Source organism: Chrysemys picta, chromosome 21 (assembly GCF_011386835.1).
Source record: "Chrysemys picta bellii isolate R12L10 chromosome 21, ASM1138683v2, whole genome shotgun sequence".
Taxonomy (NCBI): Eukaryota; Metazoa; Chordata; order Testudines; family Emydidae; genus Chrysemys; species Chrysemys picta.
The window spans coordinates 7907471-7926276 of NC_088811.1; the positions used below are offsets into that span (position 1 = coordinate 7907471).

An 18806-nucleotide genomic window follows, 5' to 3' on the forward strand; every position below is an offset into this window, starting at 1 on the left:
AAGCGCCCTGAGTTCAGAAATGCGCCTTGCTGAGGTGATGGCTACGAGGAAGGCTGTCTTCCAGGATAGGTACAGAAGTGAACAGGTGGCCAGGGGCTCGAATGGAGGACCTGTGAGCTTGGAGAGAACCAGGTTGAGGTCCCACGTCGGAACGGGCTGACGTTGTTGTGGGTACATCCGGTCTAAGCCCTTGAGGAATCTAACGACCATCGGGTTAGAGAATACCGAAGACGCGAGTTCCCCTGGGTGAAAGGCCGATATAGCGGCCAGGTGAACTCTAATTGAAGATATCGCCAACCCCTGCTGTTTTAGGGAGAGGAGATATTCCAAAATGAGAGGAATAGGTGCCTGCAACGGGGACGTGGCTCGTTGTTCGCACCAACAGGAGAACCGCTTCCACTTGGCCAAGTATGTGGTCCGTGTTGAGGGCTTCCTACTGCTCAGCAGAATCTGTTGGACAGAGTGCGAGCACTGCTGCTCTGCCTGGGTGAACCATGGAGCAGCCACGCCGTGAGGTGGAGTGATTGCAGGTCGGGGTGACGCAGGCGACCGTGGTCCTGAGAGATGAGATCCGGGCATAATGGAAGCGGGATCGGTGTCTGAACCGAGAGCTCCAACAGCGTGGTGTACCAATGTTGTCTCGGCCACGCTGGGGCGATCAGAATCACCTGTGCCTGGTCTCTGCGCAATTTGAGCAGTACCTTGTGGACCAGAGGAAACGGAGGGAAGGCATAAAACAGGTGGTCTTTCCAGGGAAGGAGAAACGCATCCGAGAGGGAGCCCGGAGCTCGACCTTGCAGGAAGCAGAACACGTGACACTTCCTGTTGTCTCGAGATGCAAACAGGTCTATCTGGGGAAACCCCCACTTCTGGAAAACGGAATGTATGATGTCCGGACGGATAGACCACTCGTGTGTTTGAAAGGACCTGCTGAGTCGGTCCGCCAGAGTGTTCTGGACTCCAGGGAGGAACGATGCCGTGAGATGGATTGAGTGGGCGATGCAGAAGTCCCACAGGCGAATGGCCTCTTGGCATAGAATTGACGAACGTGCTCCTCCTTGCTTGTTGATGTAAAACATGGCCGTGGTGTTGTCGATGAGAACTAACACACAGCGGCCACGTAAGAGATTGAGAAATGCCTGGCACGCCAGGCGCACCGCCATCAGTTCCCGAACATTGATGTGCAGGGCTAGCTGAGGTGCAGTCCACAGGCCCTGGGTATGGTGTTCGTTGAGATGGGCGCCCCAACCCAGAGATGAAGCGTCTGTGACCAGGTGCAGAGAGGGTTGTGGGGCGTGAAACGGCATCCCCTCGCAAACCACATTGCGATCTAGCCACCAGGTGAGGGAGGTCAGGACCGAGTTCGGGACCGTGACCACCATGTTCAGGCTGTCCCGATGTGGGCGGTACATTGATGACACCCAGGTCTGGAGTGGGCGAAGCCGAAGTCTGGCATGCCTGGTTACGTACGTGCAGGAAGCCATGTGACCCAGCAGGGTAAGGCACGACCTCACCGTGGTAGTTGGGAAGGCCTTGAGCCCTTGAATGAGGCTCGTGATGGTGCAAAAGCGGTTGTCTGGCAGGATGGCTTGTGCACGTCTGGAGTCTAGAACTGCGCCGATGAATTCTATTCTCTGGGTAGGTTCTAGAGTGGATTTGTCCTTGTTGAGTAGGATGCCCAACTTGTTGAATGTGTGCACTATTATGTGGACGTGAGCTCGAACTTGCTCTTTGGTGCGACCGCGTACCAGCCAGTCGTCTAGGTACGGGAACACCTGTATCCCTTGCCGACGAAGGTACGCTGCCACGACAGCCATACATTTCGTGAATACCCTTGGGGCCGAGGATAGGCCGAAGGGAAGGACTGCAAATTGGTAGTGCACCTTGCTTACCACGAACCGCAGGAAGCGTCTGTGAGGCGGGTAAATTGCGATGTGAAAGTATGCATCTTTCATGTCGAGGGCGGCGAACCAGTCTCCAGGATCGAGGGAAGGGATAATGGTCCCCAAAGAGACCATGCGGAACTTCAACTTTACTACGAATTTGTTGAGTCCGCGCAAGTCCAAGATGGGTCGCAGACCTCCTTTGGACTTGGGAATGAGGAAGTAACGGGAATAGAATCCCCTGCCCCTTAACTCCACTGGAACCTCCTCTATGGCCCCCATAGCAAGGAGCGTGGAAACTTCCTGTATAAGAAGTTGCTCGTGAGAAGGGTCCCTGAAGAGGGACGGGGAAGGGGGGGAGGAGGGGGGGATTGAAGAAAACTGGATAGCATATCCCCTGTCCACCGTGCGAAGGACCCAACGGTCCGAGGTTATAAGGGACCAGGCATGGTGGAAATGGGAAAGGCAATCCCGAAAGGATGGGGCTGGATCCTGTGGGATGACTGGGGCGCCGTCCTCGACCGCACCTTCAAAAGTTCTGCCTGGGGCCTGAAGGTGGTCTAGGTGGCCCCTGGTTCTGACCAGGTTGAGGGCCGGTCCACCTTCTTCTACCACCTCGTCCTCGCCTCCGGGTCGAGTCCTGTCTCTGACGAGGCGGGGGGGGGGGGTAGAAGTGCTGAGGCTGCGGTCTAAATGGCCTGCGCTGAGGGCCCACAACATGCATCCCCAAGGAATGCATGATCGTCCTGGAGTCCTTGAGGCTCTGCAGGCGAGAGTCCGTCTTTTCTGAAAACAACCCTTGTCCTTCAAAGGGCAGATCCTGCAGGGTTTGCTGCAGTTCCTGAGGCAGACCCGAAACCTGGAGCCAGGAGATCCTCCGCATAGCGATACCTGAGGCCAGGGTTCTCGCAGCAGAGTCCGCTATATCTAAGGAGGCCTGTAAGGAGGTCCGAGCCACCTTCTTACCCTCCTCCACCAGGGCTCCAAACTCCTCCCTGGACTCTTGGGGAACCAACTCCTTGAACTTCCCCATAGAGTTCCAGGAGTTAAAGCTATAGCGGCTCAAGAGCGCCTGTTGATTAGCCGCTCTAAGTTGCAGCCCTCCGGCTGAGTAAACTTTACGGCCGAATAAATCGAGGCGTTTAGCCTCCCTTGATTTGGGCGCTGCGGCCTGCTGACCGTGGCGCTCCCTTGCGTTCACTGATGCCACCACCAGTGAACACGGCTGGGGGTGGGTATACAAGTACCCGTAGTCTTTAGACGGGACAAAGTATTTCCTTTCCACCCCTCTCGCTGTGGGTGGGATAGAGGCAGGAGTCTGCCATATCATAGATACATTGGCTTGTATCGTGCGGATCAGGGGTAACGCCACCCTCGATGGGGCATCCGCTCCGAGGATATTCACGATGGGGTCGTGCACCTCCACTATCTCCTCCGCCTGCAGGTCCATATTACGGGCCATCCTACGCAGAAGATCTTGGTGAGCCCGAAGATCTATTGGAGGTGGACCTGTGCACGATGTGCCCGCCACTGCCTCATCCGGAGAGGAAGAGGAAGATGCCTCCGGTGGAACAGGATCCAAGGGAGGGTCCTGGTCTCCCTGCTCCTGGGCCGGAGCATCACCTGCGCTTGAGTCCAGGGCGTCAGGTGGTGCGGACACGGAAGCCTCCATGCCCCCTGGCGGAGGCCGAGAGATGGTGGACTCCGGGGCCCTTCTAGCAGAGTGACCGGAGCGAGAGGTCGAAGCAACTGGAGCCCCTTGCGCCTGATGGTACGCCCACGGGGTCCAAAACGACCAGTGAGATGGGCCATGAGAATGGTCCTCTGTTATGTTCTGCCAATGGCCCAAGTCCTGTTCCTCGGCTTGCCCCTGAGGGGGGTATGCCGATCTCGAGAGGTCCTCCGAGGAGCGAGACCCCGATCCCGATGGCCATGGCGGTGCCGAGAGCGTCGAGACGATTCCCGTGGGCTGCGGTGCCGCACGGTGCCGGTCTGGAGATGATCTATCTCCACGCGGTGCCGGCGATCGGTGCCGGGACCGCGACCGGTGCCGATGACCTCGTCGGTGCCGGGAGTCGGATCTGGACCTCGACGAGGACCTGGAGTATGCCCGGTACCGGGAGCGGCCTCTCGACGTCGAGCGGCGACCGTAGCGGTGCCGAGAACTGCGTCTCGACGTTGATCGGCGCCGACGATGCCGCGAAGAAGATCTTGGCCGCGAGTACGACCGGTGCCGAGGTGATATTCGGTGCCGGGACTGCGAGCGGCGTGGGGACCTGCTTCGGGACCTGGATCGGTGCCGAGGTTCCAGCCCTTGCGATGGAGGGCGCATCAAGGCAGGTTTCCCCCTCGACTGGACCGGGCGAGGCAACGGTGCCGTCGGTGCCGGTGGTTGAGGCGGTGCCGGCTCCGTGAGAGCTATTAAGTCTCTCGCCGCCGCGAAGGTCTCTGGCGTCGACGGGAGGCACTGTATCACCGCCGGCCTCGGTGGAGACGCCGTCTGCACCGGACTCAACGGCCTCGGCGCCGGAGTCGACGGTGCTGGAGGCACCTGTTTCCGGTGCTCCACCGGCGGACGCAGCTCTACCCCCGGCACTGGGGGAGCCAGCGTCTTCGGCACGGAGGTCCCCGTCTTATGGGCTTTCTTATGCCCTGGGGATAATGACCGGCGCCGAGGCACTTGCTGTGCTTGCGGCGCCGACGAGGTCCGGTGCCGGGGAGGCTCATCTGACGCCACTCGCGTGGTCGTCATGGCCGGTGCCGCCGGGGCACTGCGCACCGAGGCGCTAGGTGCCGGGGCCTGACTTGTAGATGGAGCGTCCGGACTAAGTGCCGCCTCCATCCTATAACTATAACTATAACTGCGAATAACAAACTAAGCTAGGGAGAGTGGAGAACAGCTAAGCAGCGCTCCACAGTTCCAACGACCGTCAGGGGCGGTAAGAAGGAACTGAGGGGGCGCCGGGTCGGCTGGGGTATATATTCAGCGCAATGAAGGCGCCACTCTAGGGGGCTCCACAGCCGACCCGCCGGTGTTGCTAGGGTAAAAATCTTCCGACGATCGTGCACGCGGCGCGCACACACCTAATGGAATGGATATGAGCAAGCACTCGAAGAAGAATAAAAAGTTTTCCTTTCCCATGCTATTAAGGAAAGGATCTATGATGTATGGAGGGTCCACAAAAGGGTTAATGAGTTTGCGTTAGGTGCTACCTGATGGTGACTCACCTTTGGGTTTACCAACCAGTCCCAGGAGTGTGTGCTTGGGTGAGGTCACCTCTGGAATTTAGTGTCAAGACTGTAGCAATTTTCAGACCTTTTGTGGCCTGTATTTTGTTTTCAATTTTGTTTTGCCTCTTTTCAACCCCCCCCCCCACCCAATGTCATGTTTTTAAGCGATTTGGTCATGAAGACCTGCAGAACTACATGATTTTGCATGTTACGGCCAAGGCGCCAATTTAGATCCAAAAAAATGGATTATTTGGCTTGAAGGAGCATTTTGAATTTCATTAGGGATGTTTTCATAGATTCATAGATTCATAGATTATAGGACTGGAAGGGACCTCGAGAGGTCATCGAGTCCAGTCCCCTGCCCGCATGGCAGGACCAAATACTGTCTAGACCATCCCTGATAGACATTTATCTAACCTACTCTTAAATATCTCCAGAGACGGAGATTCCACAACCTCCCTAGGCAATTTGTTCCAGTGTTTAACCACCCTGACAGTTAGGAACTTTTTCCTAATGTCCAACCTAGACCTCCCTTGCTGCAGTTTAAACCCATTGTTTCTGGTTCTATCCTTAGAGGCTAAGGTGAACAAGTTCTCTCCCTCCTCCTTACCCACCTTGCTTTGGTCTTCTTGGTAGAGAGTTTGTGTGGGTGGAATCTGCGAAGCCAGTTCTGCATCGGAGCTCTTCAGCATAGATCGTCCCTTGGCTATTCCTCCAGAATTCATTCTCTTAATCAAAACAAGTAGTTATTGTTCTCATTTGCCTTTGCACCCTGAAATATAATTGATACCAACACAACAGAAGATTAGAAATCCCAGCAATCCAAGGGTAGCAGCCAAGTCAAGTAACATCAGCCCATCGTTGAGATGCTGCAGGATAAATGACAAACTGTGGTGTTTATTTCTGAGTCTCGGCAATGATCATGGAGCTGGGATGCTAGTTTAGAGAAACTCCGGGGGCCTTTCAGAAGTTGCTGCCTTGTCAGTCAATGGCCAGCGTCCAAGGGCCGCAGAGTGAGTGAGCGGGTGAGCAATGCTTAGCGTAGGTTGGGATCCCACTCAGTCAGCGGTCCCAGGATGGTGCTTGAAACGCATCCTGGGGCATGTTGACTACCATATAGCTCAGGTAATGTCTGCTAACTTTTCATTACTCACGGGGTTACCTTACCGGTGTGCTCCCATCCATGCCATGCAATGGTTTGGCTCTTTAACTGCTCTTACCAGTGCAATCAGGTCAGATGCAGTAAGGGCTGGAGGATGAAGCCACCAACCCCACTGGGTTTCAGGGATAGCTCATTAGGCACAGCACAAGCCAGACATAGCATCGCACAACTCTACCAAGGCACCTCAGCGCTGACTCACAGTACCCCCTGCCAGCCAAATCCTACCTCCACCCGCTTTGCCCGTGCACCCCCAATGCTTCCATGCGACACCACTTGAAAATCCAGTCTCAGGCTCACCTACGTAGCTCTGCTGATTGACCTCAATGTGGCCCTGTGGCACCTCCTGCTGCTCTAGTCTTGGGTTCATCTGCTGATGCACCTTAACACTGACCTGGTGCAGCCTGTCAGTCCTGGCAAACTTTTCTAGTTTCTTATTCTTTTGTGCCATGGAGAAGTGTCTACTCAGCACCTTGCTAAAACCACCTAACTGCAGTAAAACCAAGTCCCCAGAGAGGAAAAGGCCAGTGCATTCACTCCATCCCCCAGATCTACACGGTTTAACGTTATTCCTCTTCTGCCTGGGATTTTAAAATGCTTGTGGGGACCACAACTTTCTCAGAGGCGGGGGATGCTTCTCCCTGGCTTCCCCTAGGCCTCAGTCTGAAGCAAAATCCAGATTCCGAACACCTTTGGAGTTGGGGACAGAGTTTCGCTGAATGAAACCGCATCTCTTCTCTCTATTCGGGAGGCCCGTATTTCGCACTGTGCAAGCTGCCACTGGATGGGCTATTTTCTCTTCTCTCATGACGGAAATAGCCTGAGGCCTGGAAGAGCTTTAGGAGGAGCATGGCATTGGGAAGCAAGCAGGGCACCTCGCCAGGAGATGACTGAACAGCTCTTAGCCACCGGATAATTAGGACCTTGCTTTTTGGGTCTCAGTGAAACAATTCACCTCCTCCTGTCCCGGTCACTTGTCTCTCTAGTTAGGTTCCTCCGACCACGTGAATGTGCAGGATGCTGCACATTCTTTTTGACACACGACAGCTGCCACTGATGTGCTCAGAAGTATGGCACGCTCCCTCTGCATGGCAAGCACATAGGTGCCCCACAGATCATAGGAATGGCATGTGCTGCCTTTCTGTCTCGCTTTCTAACCGCTCAGATTCTGATCTCAGCAGCGCTGCAGTGACGCCGTTGATCTCAGTGGCGTCATCCCAGGCTCACAGTACATTTGTATAACTGAGATCAGAATCTCACTTACGGTCTATAATGTGCCGGATTCTCTGCTCTTGTCACTCTATTGATCTCAACAGAGAGGATGAAATCAGCAGAGAATTTGCCCCACGGCCTTTATTACTCACGAGGAGGGGGCCAAACAAACGTTCAGTCAAAACGTATTGTTTCCCCTCAAGCTATGGGCACAGCAAGTTGTGACACCACCACTGTGAGGATGGTAAAGCTATTCCCAGGGGAGAAGGCTGAAGGGCAGCTTGGAAGTTCCGAGTTTCTAGTATGTGGTTAAAATCCTTCGAGTTGATGTCTGCCGTTTAACAGCTGCTGCTGTTTCTTCGCTGCAGAGATAAACCCCTTCTTTCAGCCGGCTAGTCTATCCACCTCTCCCAGATGAGAAGAAACCGCATGGAAAAATTGAATCCGGATGGGCAATAAGGGGATGATGCATGAAGGCATGTGACTTCCAAGTCCAGAGAATAAAAATAGCAGAAAAATCTGCCGGAGAGCAGCCCTTTCATTATTTCTGTTTCTTGCACAGGCTTCTGCCGTTGGCACAGACTGGCAGGCTGGCATTCCTACCGGGCTTCCATATGCACTGCCAGAAAGAGCCTGGCACCACATCGTTAAAGGAGGAAATAAGCCTCTTTTTTGGAAGCCGTTTCAAAGGCCTGGGGGACGGATCAATTATGGTCAGACCCCCGTGGCACCCTGTGGGGAGTGAAGAATCTGGGCTGGGATTGTGAGTCACCAGGACTTGGTTTCCTGCCCACTCATCGTGGGGGGAAGGGAGTCTTGATTCCCATCCTGATGTTAGAGCTGCTTCCAGGGGCCTGCTCAAGTTAGCTGTTGGGAGAACAAGCTTTGGAAAAGGACAGCCCAGCGCTTACCTCTAAGTCTGCTTGATGTCGTTGCGGTGCTGTGGTTGCCATGGCTCGGGAGACTGAAATCTCCATGACAATGCATTGGTACCGCGGCAACCAGGCAAACTGATGTAACAGTATTTGATTTGGGTTAAAGAGCAGCCCATCCGAAGGCAGAAAGTACAGCCAGGTGAAATGTGGTACTTAGGCGCGCTCATCCATCCTCCATTCTAATACACCTCTACCCCGATATAACGCAACCCGATACAACACGAATTAGGATAGAACGCGGTAAAGCAGTGCTCCGGGGGCGGGCGGGGCTGCACGCTCCGGTGGATCAAAGCAAGTTCGATATAATGCAGTTTCACCTATAATGGGGTAAGATTTTTTGGCTCCCAAGGACAGCGTTATATCGGGGTAGAGGTGTATAACCTACCCATTCCCTTTCATAGCATATGGGAATAATTAATTATTTAATTATTAATTTGTTTCCCAAGGCATTCGTATGGGAAGTATCTGTGCTGGTGAAAAAGTCTGTGGATAGTGAAAGGAGCAGATATAATAAGCCTACGGGTGCCAGTATCTGATCCGGAAGAGTGGCTAGCCGATGCCAATTGTCTGCAAACACCCTCATGGCTGAGATGAGGATTGGGACACATTGAAGAAGTAGTGTGGGGAAACTGGCACCACTACTGTCCGCTATGTATTATCTGTTTTGTGGCTAAACAGAGAACTTCATTCTCCAGCAGCACTAAATTCACTCTTGCCAATAACCCATCCATCCAACGCTTCCTTTAAAACTCAGAAGACCACCTCAGCAGCATTCTTCAAGCTAGCCGTCTGGGGCAAGCAGGAAGGGTTTGTATCTGGTCCTCTCTGGCTAGCAGGACCCTAGCCAAGATCTATCAATAGCAGCACACCAGCTGTGACACTGCAGGAAGCCCAGGGTCATTGTGGATGTGGTCAGAATTCCAAAGAGGCGCCAAGATGGTAATTGACAAGTTTAGTTCAAATAAAACAGTGGGCTGGATTAAAATCTTCAGTGACTTTCCAAATTGGACACAGTTCACTTTCCTCTTCCAACACAGCCTGGGCAACACAGGCAGAGCAGAGCTGTATTTGCGGGAAGCAAAGGCCGATATTACAGCACTGTTTCGAGATCTTATTCTGAAAAAAATAAAATAGATTTACTATTCTTGGGCCCTTTGCTGGCGTCAAAGAAAATTACACTTGCCTGAAAACCAGCGGCAGCCAACTCCCTTGCTTTGCTTGGGGGCGAATGGCCTTCCAGGGAGATGGCTCCATCTGCCGAACTAAATCAAGCCCCCAGGATACCCTCTGAGCAAAGAATGGCTCCAGCAGGGAGAGTTTAACAAGCTCCTCAGGGAATAGGACCTGCACGTAAAGGCCCACTCTTTTCCGATTGGAGCCAGTGGGAGTTGAGGGAGCTCATACATGGCAGGGCTGGGATGGATATTTGGAGAGGCACCTCTGTGCAATGCTAATGCGACACAGATTTGTTCTGTGGACATATCTAGACCACGGCATCAGTGTGTGTCTCTGTACCGTACATGATCTTACATCCAGAATCCCTTTTGTTTACATTAATATAGACATGATATTCGTACTTCCTTAGCTCTTAGATAGTGCGTTACAGCCATAGATCTCAGAGCCCTTTGCAAAGGATGATAAGATTCATTAACCTTTTTTGCAGAGGGGGGAGCTGAGGCACATCACAGGTCAGTGGTAGGTGCAGGGAGAGAACCTGTGCCTAGAAGTGGTCTGGAGCGTGGAAATAACGTTTGAGGAAGCAACCAGACCTTTGGCGTTGTATCTGCCAGGCACCTTTTGAGGTTCACCTATTACTACAAAGGCTGCTCAAGTTTGATTAGACATAGGACTGTGCTGTTAAATTCTGGATGCAGATTTCAAATCCCCCCCCCCCCCCAAGTTTAGGGAGTTCAGATACAGGATCTTGGGTGGGCCCATTATAGGGATGGAGGCCAGCTGTGAAATCCAGATCTCGAGCCAAGTAATGATTATGAACCTGCCAACTCCCTCTAATTTGGGATACTTAGCTTTGGGTTCCTCTCTGTGATGGCAGGAAGAGGTCTATCTAGCTACCAAGGATGCAGGGAGAGACTCTGAAGCTAGTGGTGGAGGAGCTGGAGGGAGTCTGGGCGAGGTATAGTAGTATCTGAAGTGCCCGGCAGGTAGAATCCCTCATTTTGTCTGTCTGTACATATTTCCTCCTGCATTGTGGGAGCCAGCAGGACCTAGCCAACTGCATCTCAACTGCTAGGGGCACTTACATTGTCTCTATCCAGCTTTGCTGGATGAAAACTAGATCCCTGTAGCACATAATGGTGATGAATAACTCAGGGCACTTCCTCTGTGTTTGAAGTTTGGCTTGTGTCAGGAAGTAGATTTGTTTCGGGGGAGTGTCATTTTCTCTAAGCGATCAGTGACCAAGTACTCTCTGCGCCGCGCATCAGGGGAACTTCAATACCTCTTGCTGTTGCAGGGAGTGTGAGCACACCATGGCCCATGTAGGAATGCCAGGCACCCTGCTAAAAGAAACTAGACAAGGAAGGGAAAGAATATACTGGGCTCAGTACAATTCTGGTGCAAGAAGATGCAATGCTCTTGACTTCCATGGATTTATACCAGTTTATCCTAGGCCAGCATATGCCCCATCATGTCCAAAATGGCCGGAAAGGATATAATCAAACCACAAGACAGAAACAGTTTTGCATGAAAAGAGAGGATGCTGATAATATATGAGACTTTCTCTTGCTCGTAACAGCATGTGGTTTGGTGGGGGGATAAACTCAAATAAGGATGGTTATAAACATCAGGGGGGAGGGATCGCTCAGTGGTTTGAGCATTGGCCTGCTAAACCCAGATTGTGAGTTCAGCTCTTGAAGGGGCCACTTAGGGATCTGGGGCAAAATCAGTACTTGGTCCTGCTAGTGAATGCAGGGGGCTGGACTCGATGACCTTTCAGGGTCCCTTCCAGGTCTAGGAGATAGGTCTATCGGTACATATTTTTTATTTTTATATATTTTATTACATCACAGTTCCCAAATGTGCAGCTAATTTAGATTTAACAAGCCGGTTATGAGACGTTAAGTAACTAGACTCCTTAATTCTTAAAACAAATACGCATATTCTTTGAGGCTTCACAGCTATGCGAAAGATTTCTTTATGAAAACCACATTTATGGCAGATGGGGAAGGGCTGTATGTAACGGATTAAAAAATCTGGTTAAAAAACAACTATGTAAAAGATAAACAATCTGCCCCATAGTTGTCAAACCTCAGGAAATAAAGGCCAGCTCTTTGGCTAGTATAAGTCCGCTGAGCTCCGCGGAGTGAGGAACTGGATCTATTTTAAGGGAGGGATCGTTGTCTATCATTTAAAAGAGGTGGTTAGAAATCAAGGACTGTATTGTCAGCTGGCGTAGAGGGGACATCGCTCTGCTGAAGCTGGTAGAACTGCATGAATTTACACAACCAGAGGATTCCTTAGTTCTGTTGATTTCAGTGGACGTTCAGAGCCTCAGTAGATGTTAGGTGTGTAAGCTGCTTCATTGATTCCAATCTGAGACAGTCGTGCTCCTCTGATTTACACCAATTGAAAACTGGGCCCCAGGACTCCTGGGTTCATTTCCTGGCTCCCCCCTAAATTCTCAAGTCACGTAATCCGACGTTTTCCAGCTTGCCCTCTGCATTGGAATGGTTCAAGTGCTGGGGAGAGAAGGGGTCAAGGCAGGGAGGGTCCGACCGATCCAAGGCCCGAGAAGTTGGATGCAATAGCAATGGGGGAGTGACTGGAGGGCTTCAAAGAAAGGGGTGATGTGAACAGAAGGACGGACGAGGCAAATGATCTTGGCGGCTGTATTTTGTATCGACTGGCGCGGGAGCAATGTGGGTGTGAAGGGGGCCCGGAGAGGAGAGTGTTCCCATAAGCAAGAAGGGAGGAGATGAGAGGTGAGAACAGAGAGTGAAGGTTGCATCTTAGAAATGTTGCGAAGGAAGAAACAGTGAGATTTGGACACCCCCCCCAGAGCAGAAGGGGAAGGGGAATTCTCACTGGGTATTTAGCAACCTTAACACAGAGCATAGCAGGACCCACTGAGATGCTAGTTCAAATCCAACCCCGGTCAGAGGAGACTGAAAAAGTCATTACTATATGCTAGCCCTTTAGTGGCCTATGTGACCAAGCTGACGGTCTCAGCCCCATTCTGAGCAACTTGATAGGGAGGTAGTATTGCTCAGTGAGTAGGGCACTTGCTCAGGAGTCAGGAAAGCTGGATTCTATTGCCACTGGCCTACTGTGTGACCTTGGTCAAGTCACTTCCACTCTCTGTGCCCCTCTTTCCCCTCCCACTCTTTTTCCTTGCCTAGACTGTAAACTCTTCAAGGCAGGGACTGCCTCTTATCAAGTGTCAGTACAATGCTTATCACATGGGGCCCCCAATCTCATCTGGTGCTCTCTAAGTGCTACCATTATCGAAATAATAACCACGTGTACAAATGCCCTACCACGGCTAGCACCTCAGCTGGCAAGCTGACCGCTCATTGTGCCTGGAGAATGAACTCCCAGTCCTTGCTGGGGTCTTTACAGAACAGGTCTGAGGCAGACTGGAGGGAGGGGGGGAGATGTGGGAAGCATTCACTGATGCTTCCCTTGCTGCTCCTCTTGTAGTGATGAATAGAAGCCTCTTATCTGAGTCTGTCACTCCAGAGCCTTCCGTCAGCACCTAAACCCCTTGAAAAGAAAGGCAGGCATTCCCAGAATGCCTAGGGGGACCCAGATTGCTGGAGAGATGAGATGGGGCAACGTTATTTTCCTGCTTGTAGATTTGTGAAGTGGAAGCTGGGGCAGAGCACAGACTCAGCATTCAGAGCCAGGGCGTCAACGCCCCAAACTCTCAGGCTGTTCAGATCCAGGGTGTCAGTTCAGCCCCTTGTGAGGCAATGACGGGAACTTGGATTCTGGGACGCGGCTGGGAGCTGCAGAGCAATTCTGCTGACTCATGTGGCACCCAAATCAGGTGGGTCTCATTAGCTCCCCCTCAAGAAGGCAAAAAGTGGGGGAAAGAAAGAAAGGAAATAGGGGGTGAGACAAGAGGTCTTGCGCAGAAAAATCTCTACAATCAGCGAGCTCCAGAGTGAGCCCAGGCTAAGCCTCCCTCAGCACGTGAGGAACCAGGTGATTCAGACGTCTGACAACATGCACTTAATATTCAGTCACAACAGGTCATGTGGTATGTCCCATGACTGTGTGAACTCCCCATGCGCTGAATACCCTAAGGCAATTAAAAACCTTTCACAAACCCTTCTAAAAGCACTGGTACATTGATTACGAGGAGATTACATTAAATAAACTAGTTTTTCCTCTCCCCCCAGGGAAACAGCCCCACCACTTCCCATGACCCCTGTGAAACTCAACAAAGCAGCCACATAACCTGAAAGCCCAGGAATGGCAGATGGGACCTCCCCTGCCCCGCCCAGCATTGAGCAATAACATCATTGTAATTATATATGTCAGTAGCACCCAGAGGCCCCAATTGTGGATCAGGGCCCTGTACCCATCATTAAAAAAAAGACAGTTCTTGCCACAAAGATCTTACTGTGTTGGCATACAATGGGTGTGAACCCTCCTTCAAAGCAACTTTCTATGTAACATTCATTTTTTAAATTGCTTGCTCTTGGAGGATGGGTTTGGGGATTGCAATGACCTTACAGGATAGCTAAGAAATAGGGTTGGGATTTTCAAGCGGCCTAAGGGATTTATACACCCAGTCCCCCAGTAAAAATCAATGGGAATTCCCTATTTAAAAAAATCAATGGGAAATGGGATCCTGCCCCTCCCCTGCCCTTGAAAATCTTAGCTCAGACTTGGAGATAAATAAACGCTGTTTTGTTGGCTGTCATAAAGGATAGAAACTAACTGGGGTGGGGGAAGGGACACAGCACAACAGACCTTGACTGGCTCATGTAGTCTCCTCTTACGGTTAATAGAGAGGAAGAATGGTCCAGGGGTAAGGGTACTCCCCAGGAACTTGGGAAACTGCGTTCAGTTCCTTGCTCCGCCACAGACTTCCTGGGTGACCTTGGGCAAGTCACTAAGGCTATAGCTGCACTGCCAAGGAAAATACATAGCGCTGAGTCTTCAAGCCTGTGTCAACCAACTCAGGCCGCGTGGCTAAAACCAGCAGTGTAGCCGTTCCCGCGTGGGTCAAAACCTGCTCAGGGTTTTTAGCCCCACATGGTGAGCCCAAGTCAATTGACCCAGGCTCTGAGACTCGCTGCTGCAGGTTTTTCTTTGCAGTGTCGATGTCCCCTCAGTGTCTCGGCCCCTGATCTCTAAAATAGGGATATCAGTCCCCATGCATACGCACACCTTCCAGGGATTTTAGCAGAATTTGAGGGTGCTCAGCACCTGTCAGAATTGGGCCCAATTATGTAATGTGACAGGACTGTGATAGGGACAGGCATAATGTGCCGGGAGGAGAGTTCACACAGTCACATGCTACATCACATGGCCGGTGTTGTCACTGAATATTAGGTTTACACTGTAAGTTGTCTGAATCATCTGGCTCCTCACAGCACTCCAAGGTAGCTGTTGGGAGAGATGCTCTCTCCTGAAGCCTGACAGAACTGACGTGCTTGAGATCAGCGCCTGGCCTTCTATTTGATTTATTTCCTTTGTGGGGAGGGAGTCTCCGATCTCTGTTCCATTTGGATTACCCGGCGGGATGTCGGCCGACTTGTAGCAGTGTCAGATGGGGACTGCGTTCACCTGTAGAAGGTACTGTTCGTTTATTTCCCCTGGAAGAATGGTGAATGTGGAGAAGTGCTGAGTTTGCTCTGCTAGTTGTATTTCCTCTGAGAGAGAGAGAGAGATGGGCTGAATCACAACATCACATGACCTCTCAAGGTCCCTTCTAGTCCAATGTTTCTGTGACTCTATGATCAGAGCGAAACTCCCTTCCCAAACTCGGTGGAAGTTTGGATCTGGATCCAAATTTTATGACTTTGCCCTATCAATCATTTTTTATTTGTCCTTCCTGATGTTAGCAATGTGTCCCTGGGTGGCTGTTCATCCGTTTAAAACAACAAGAGCCTTTAGAGAATAGATTTTGTTGCCTGATCTACTGAGGCCCTGGGGGTTTTCTCCTGGTTCCTTTTGGATTGTGTGCGTAACGTCCTTTGCTGTTTTAAAGCCACATGAATCGGTCCTTCGCCGGCACATCCTTCCTCCACAGACCTTATACTTGGCACATGCCCATGGCTGGAATTTTTAAAAAGCCGAGCATTAACACTTCCTGCTGTACACAGCAAACCCACAAGCGTGAGAGGGTTCATGCAATGGACTCTGGATTGCACGCATTGGGACACAAAATTGCAGTGAGGTTTACCACATTTCCAGGTGCTTGTTGAAGGGAATGGCTGCCCTTGTGGACAGGCTATCCCAGCAAGTTGCTATCCATGGGAAGGTTTCTGCCTTACTGCTCTTGCAGTTGGAGTTTTGCCTAAGAGAAAAGTGGATTTATCCCAGAGGTCTTGAGCTTGAAATGTCTTTTGCCAATGGGCTGGGCTGATGTCATTGGAATGTGTCCCACAGTTGGGGGAAGCTAGAATCCTACTGGCCTTTTACTGTCACCAGCACCCAAGAACTGGAAAGAAAACAGACCCAATGGATCTCTCCTCCAGACACAGCCGAGGCACTAAGGGTAACACTCAGAGGTGTGTGAGAGTGAGTAGATTGAGATGGTAACAGGACCAAGATATGCCCACATTGGGCTAAAGGCTTGCTGGGGTTTAGAAGACGCAAGCCAACGTGTGGGTGTTCTTGAGAAATTATTACAGCCTCGGGTCTAGTTTCCCAAGGGCTCTACGCCGGAACAGTGAATGCTGGTTGCCAGTGGGCGGTGCGCCCGTTTACCCCAGCCATGTCGTTCATGCTGGTGTAACTTAACAGTTGCTCCCCATTTACATGGGTGTAAACAAGATCAGAATAAGACCCCGTGGGTGGTGGCTTTGCTGTACGTTGCCCTGGCACAAGACAGCCCAGCGACTTGCCAGTGACACGTATGGCGGGTTGTCAGCAATTTCCCCCCCCCTCCAATATTTTTCATCAGCCCAGGAGCAAAACCCATCCCAGATAATGTAGGATCCTCGGAATGGAATTCTCCCAAAATGTGGATCCTCCGCTTATACGACAGCCTCTGCGCAGGAAACCCCAGACTGGGTGGTGTGAACTTCCACTTCTCTCTTCTGCCTTTTGGAGTTCTTCTGGCCTTTGCCTTTCAAAGACTGTTCGGTTTCTCTGCCCATCATCCGTGTTTAGGCAACCCGCTGATTTCCCCTTTTTGCTCTTCTGATTACAGGGCGACCATAGATGAAGTGGAAACAGATGTGGTGGAGATAGAAGCAAAGCTTGACAAGGTAAGATGGGGAAGCTGAGGGAGTGGCTTTGGGGGAGATGGCTGGGGTGAGTCTTTGGTTTAGGAACGTGGCCCCGCCAGCCTGTTCTGGGCACAGGGCCCCTGCTCAGGAAATCATTGGTTGATATGCTGGTTTAGTGTGTATGATCATGTCTTCCTGTACTGCCTGGCCCCAGACACTGCTGCGCAGCCATAGACGAGTGAGTTGGTTGCTCCTTTTAGCACAAGTAGCTAGGGCTTGCTTCTGAAGAGCGGTCAGGAGAGTTCTACTTCTTTGTGCCTCTGTTTCCCCTTCCACTCTGTCTTTGGCTTGTCAAATTGGGCGGTAAAGCTCTGTGGGGCAGGGGCGTTTCTCACTAGGTGTCTGCACAGTAACTAACACAACGTGGCTGTAGCCTCAGTTAAGACCTCTAGGCACCACAGTACAGTAATAGAAATAAAGGGGCAGTGGTCACTCTGTGATTGTGATGTCTGTAGGTATGCAGCCTGGGTTGGTTACAATAGCGCTCAGTATCTCAGAGCTGGGGTTCACAGAGGGGAGGATGTATGTGGAATTCAACTGGGAACAGTTTTAACAATATCGTGTCAAATCTGTTTCTATTGTGATAAAGTCTTAAAAAACATTTCCTATTATGGGCTTGTCTATACTTACCGCGCTGGTTCGGCGGCAGGCAATCGAACTTCTGGGTTCGATTTATCGCGTCTAGTCTGGACGCGATAAATCGAACTCAGAAGTGCTCCCCGTCGACTCCGGTAATCCTGCTCGCCGCGAGGAGTACGCGGAGTCGACGGGGGAGCCTGCCTGCCGGGTCTGGACGGCGGTAAGTTCGAACTAAGGTACGTCGACTTCAGCTACGTTATTCACGTAGCTGAAGTTGCGTACCTTAGTTCGATTTGGGGGTTTAGTGTAGACCAAGCCTATAACAAGCACCTTAAATAGTTCTCCTTTGGGGAAGATGTCTAGCCCATTGGTTAGATGAGGGTCAGGACTCCTGGGTTCTACTCCAGTCTCTGCCAGAGTCTCCCTGTGCAACTATAGCTTCGCTGCACCACCTTTCCTCGAGCAGCAAAATAAAGATAACACCTACCACACAGCGACTTTCTGAAGCTTAATTAATGTTTTTAAAGTGCTTTGAAGTTCTTGGATGAAAGGTGCTATAGACGTGCAAACTGTTATTATACTATAATGAAAATTGAGTATGTGTACACCACTGGCCTCTGCCGGATAGAATTAGAACTGAATTGAAGCCAGACTTCCTGAGTCCCAGGATGATATCTTAGCCCTGGTCTACACTGGGGGGGCGGGAATCGATCTAAGTTACGCAACTTCAGCTACGTGAATAACGTAGCTGAAGTCGACATACTTAGATCGATTTACTGTAGGGTGACCAGGCAGCAAATGTGAAAAATTGGGACAGGGTGGGGGGTAATAGGAGCCTATATAAGAAAAAGACTCAGAAATCGGGACTGTCCCTATAAAATCGGGATGTCTGGTCACCCTAACTTACCATGGTGTCTTCACCGCGGTGAGTCAACTGCTGCTGCTCCCCTGTCGACTCTGCTTGTGCCGCTCGTGGCGCTGGAGTACAGGAGTCGATGGGAGAGGTCTCGGGGAGCGATTGATCGCGTCTAGACTAGACATGATCAATCGATCCCCGCTGGATCGATCGCTGCCACCGATCCGGCGGGTAGTGTAGACGTACCCTTAATCATAAGACCATCTTTCCCCATTGGAAGTGTGAACCTGAAACTTGCTACCTTACCGATTTTCATCTCTCCTATTGTGTGCACATGCTTGTCCGCTATTGGAAGGTTGTGAACGAGTGCCAGGCTTAACAGGGCTGATCTGTTTAGTGTAGGGTTTCTCCTGAGGGCTGGGCAGTGCCCATTGACTGGTTTTTTCTGTATGTTTTTCTGGGTGCTGGGACTCTAATTTTAGACAACATAGCATTGAATCAAGTGCTAAACAAACAAAAAAC

General features: G+C 51.3%; 1 protein-coding gene across 1 annotated transcript in view; it reads left to right on the forward strand.

The window, feature by feature from the left end:
• The window catches only part of ACAP3 (ArfGAP with coiled-coil, ankyrin repeat and PH domains 3), a 158615-nt gene that overhangs the window by 60377 nt on the left and 79432 nt on the right, over positions 1 to 18806 (forward strand). The window contains exon 2 of the mRNA XM_065575216.1: positions 16771 to 16828. Within this exon, the coding sequence (XP_065431288.1) occupies positions 16771 to 16828 (58 nt within the window). The remainder of the gene's footprint in view (positions 1 to 16770; positions 16829 to 18806) is intronic.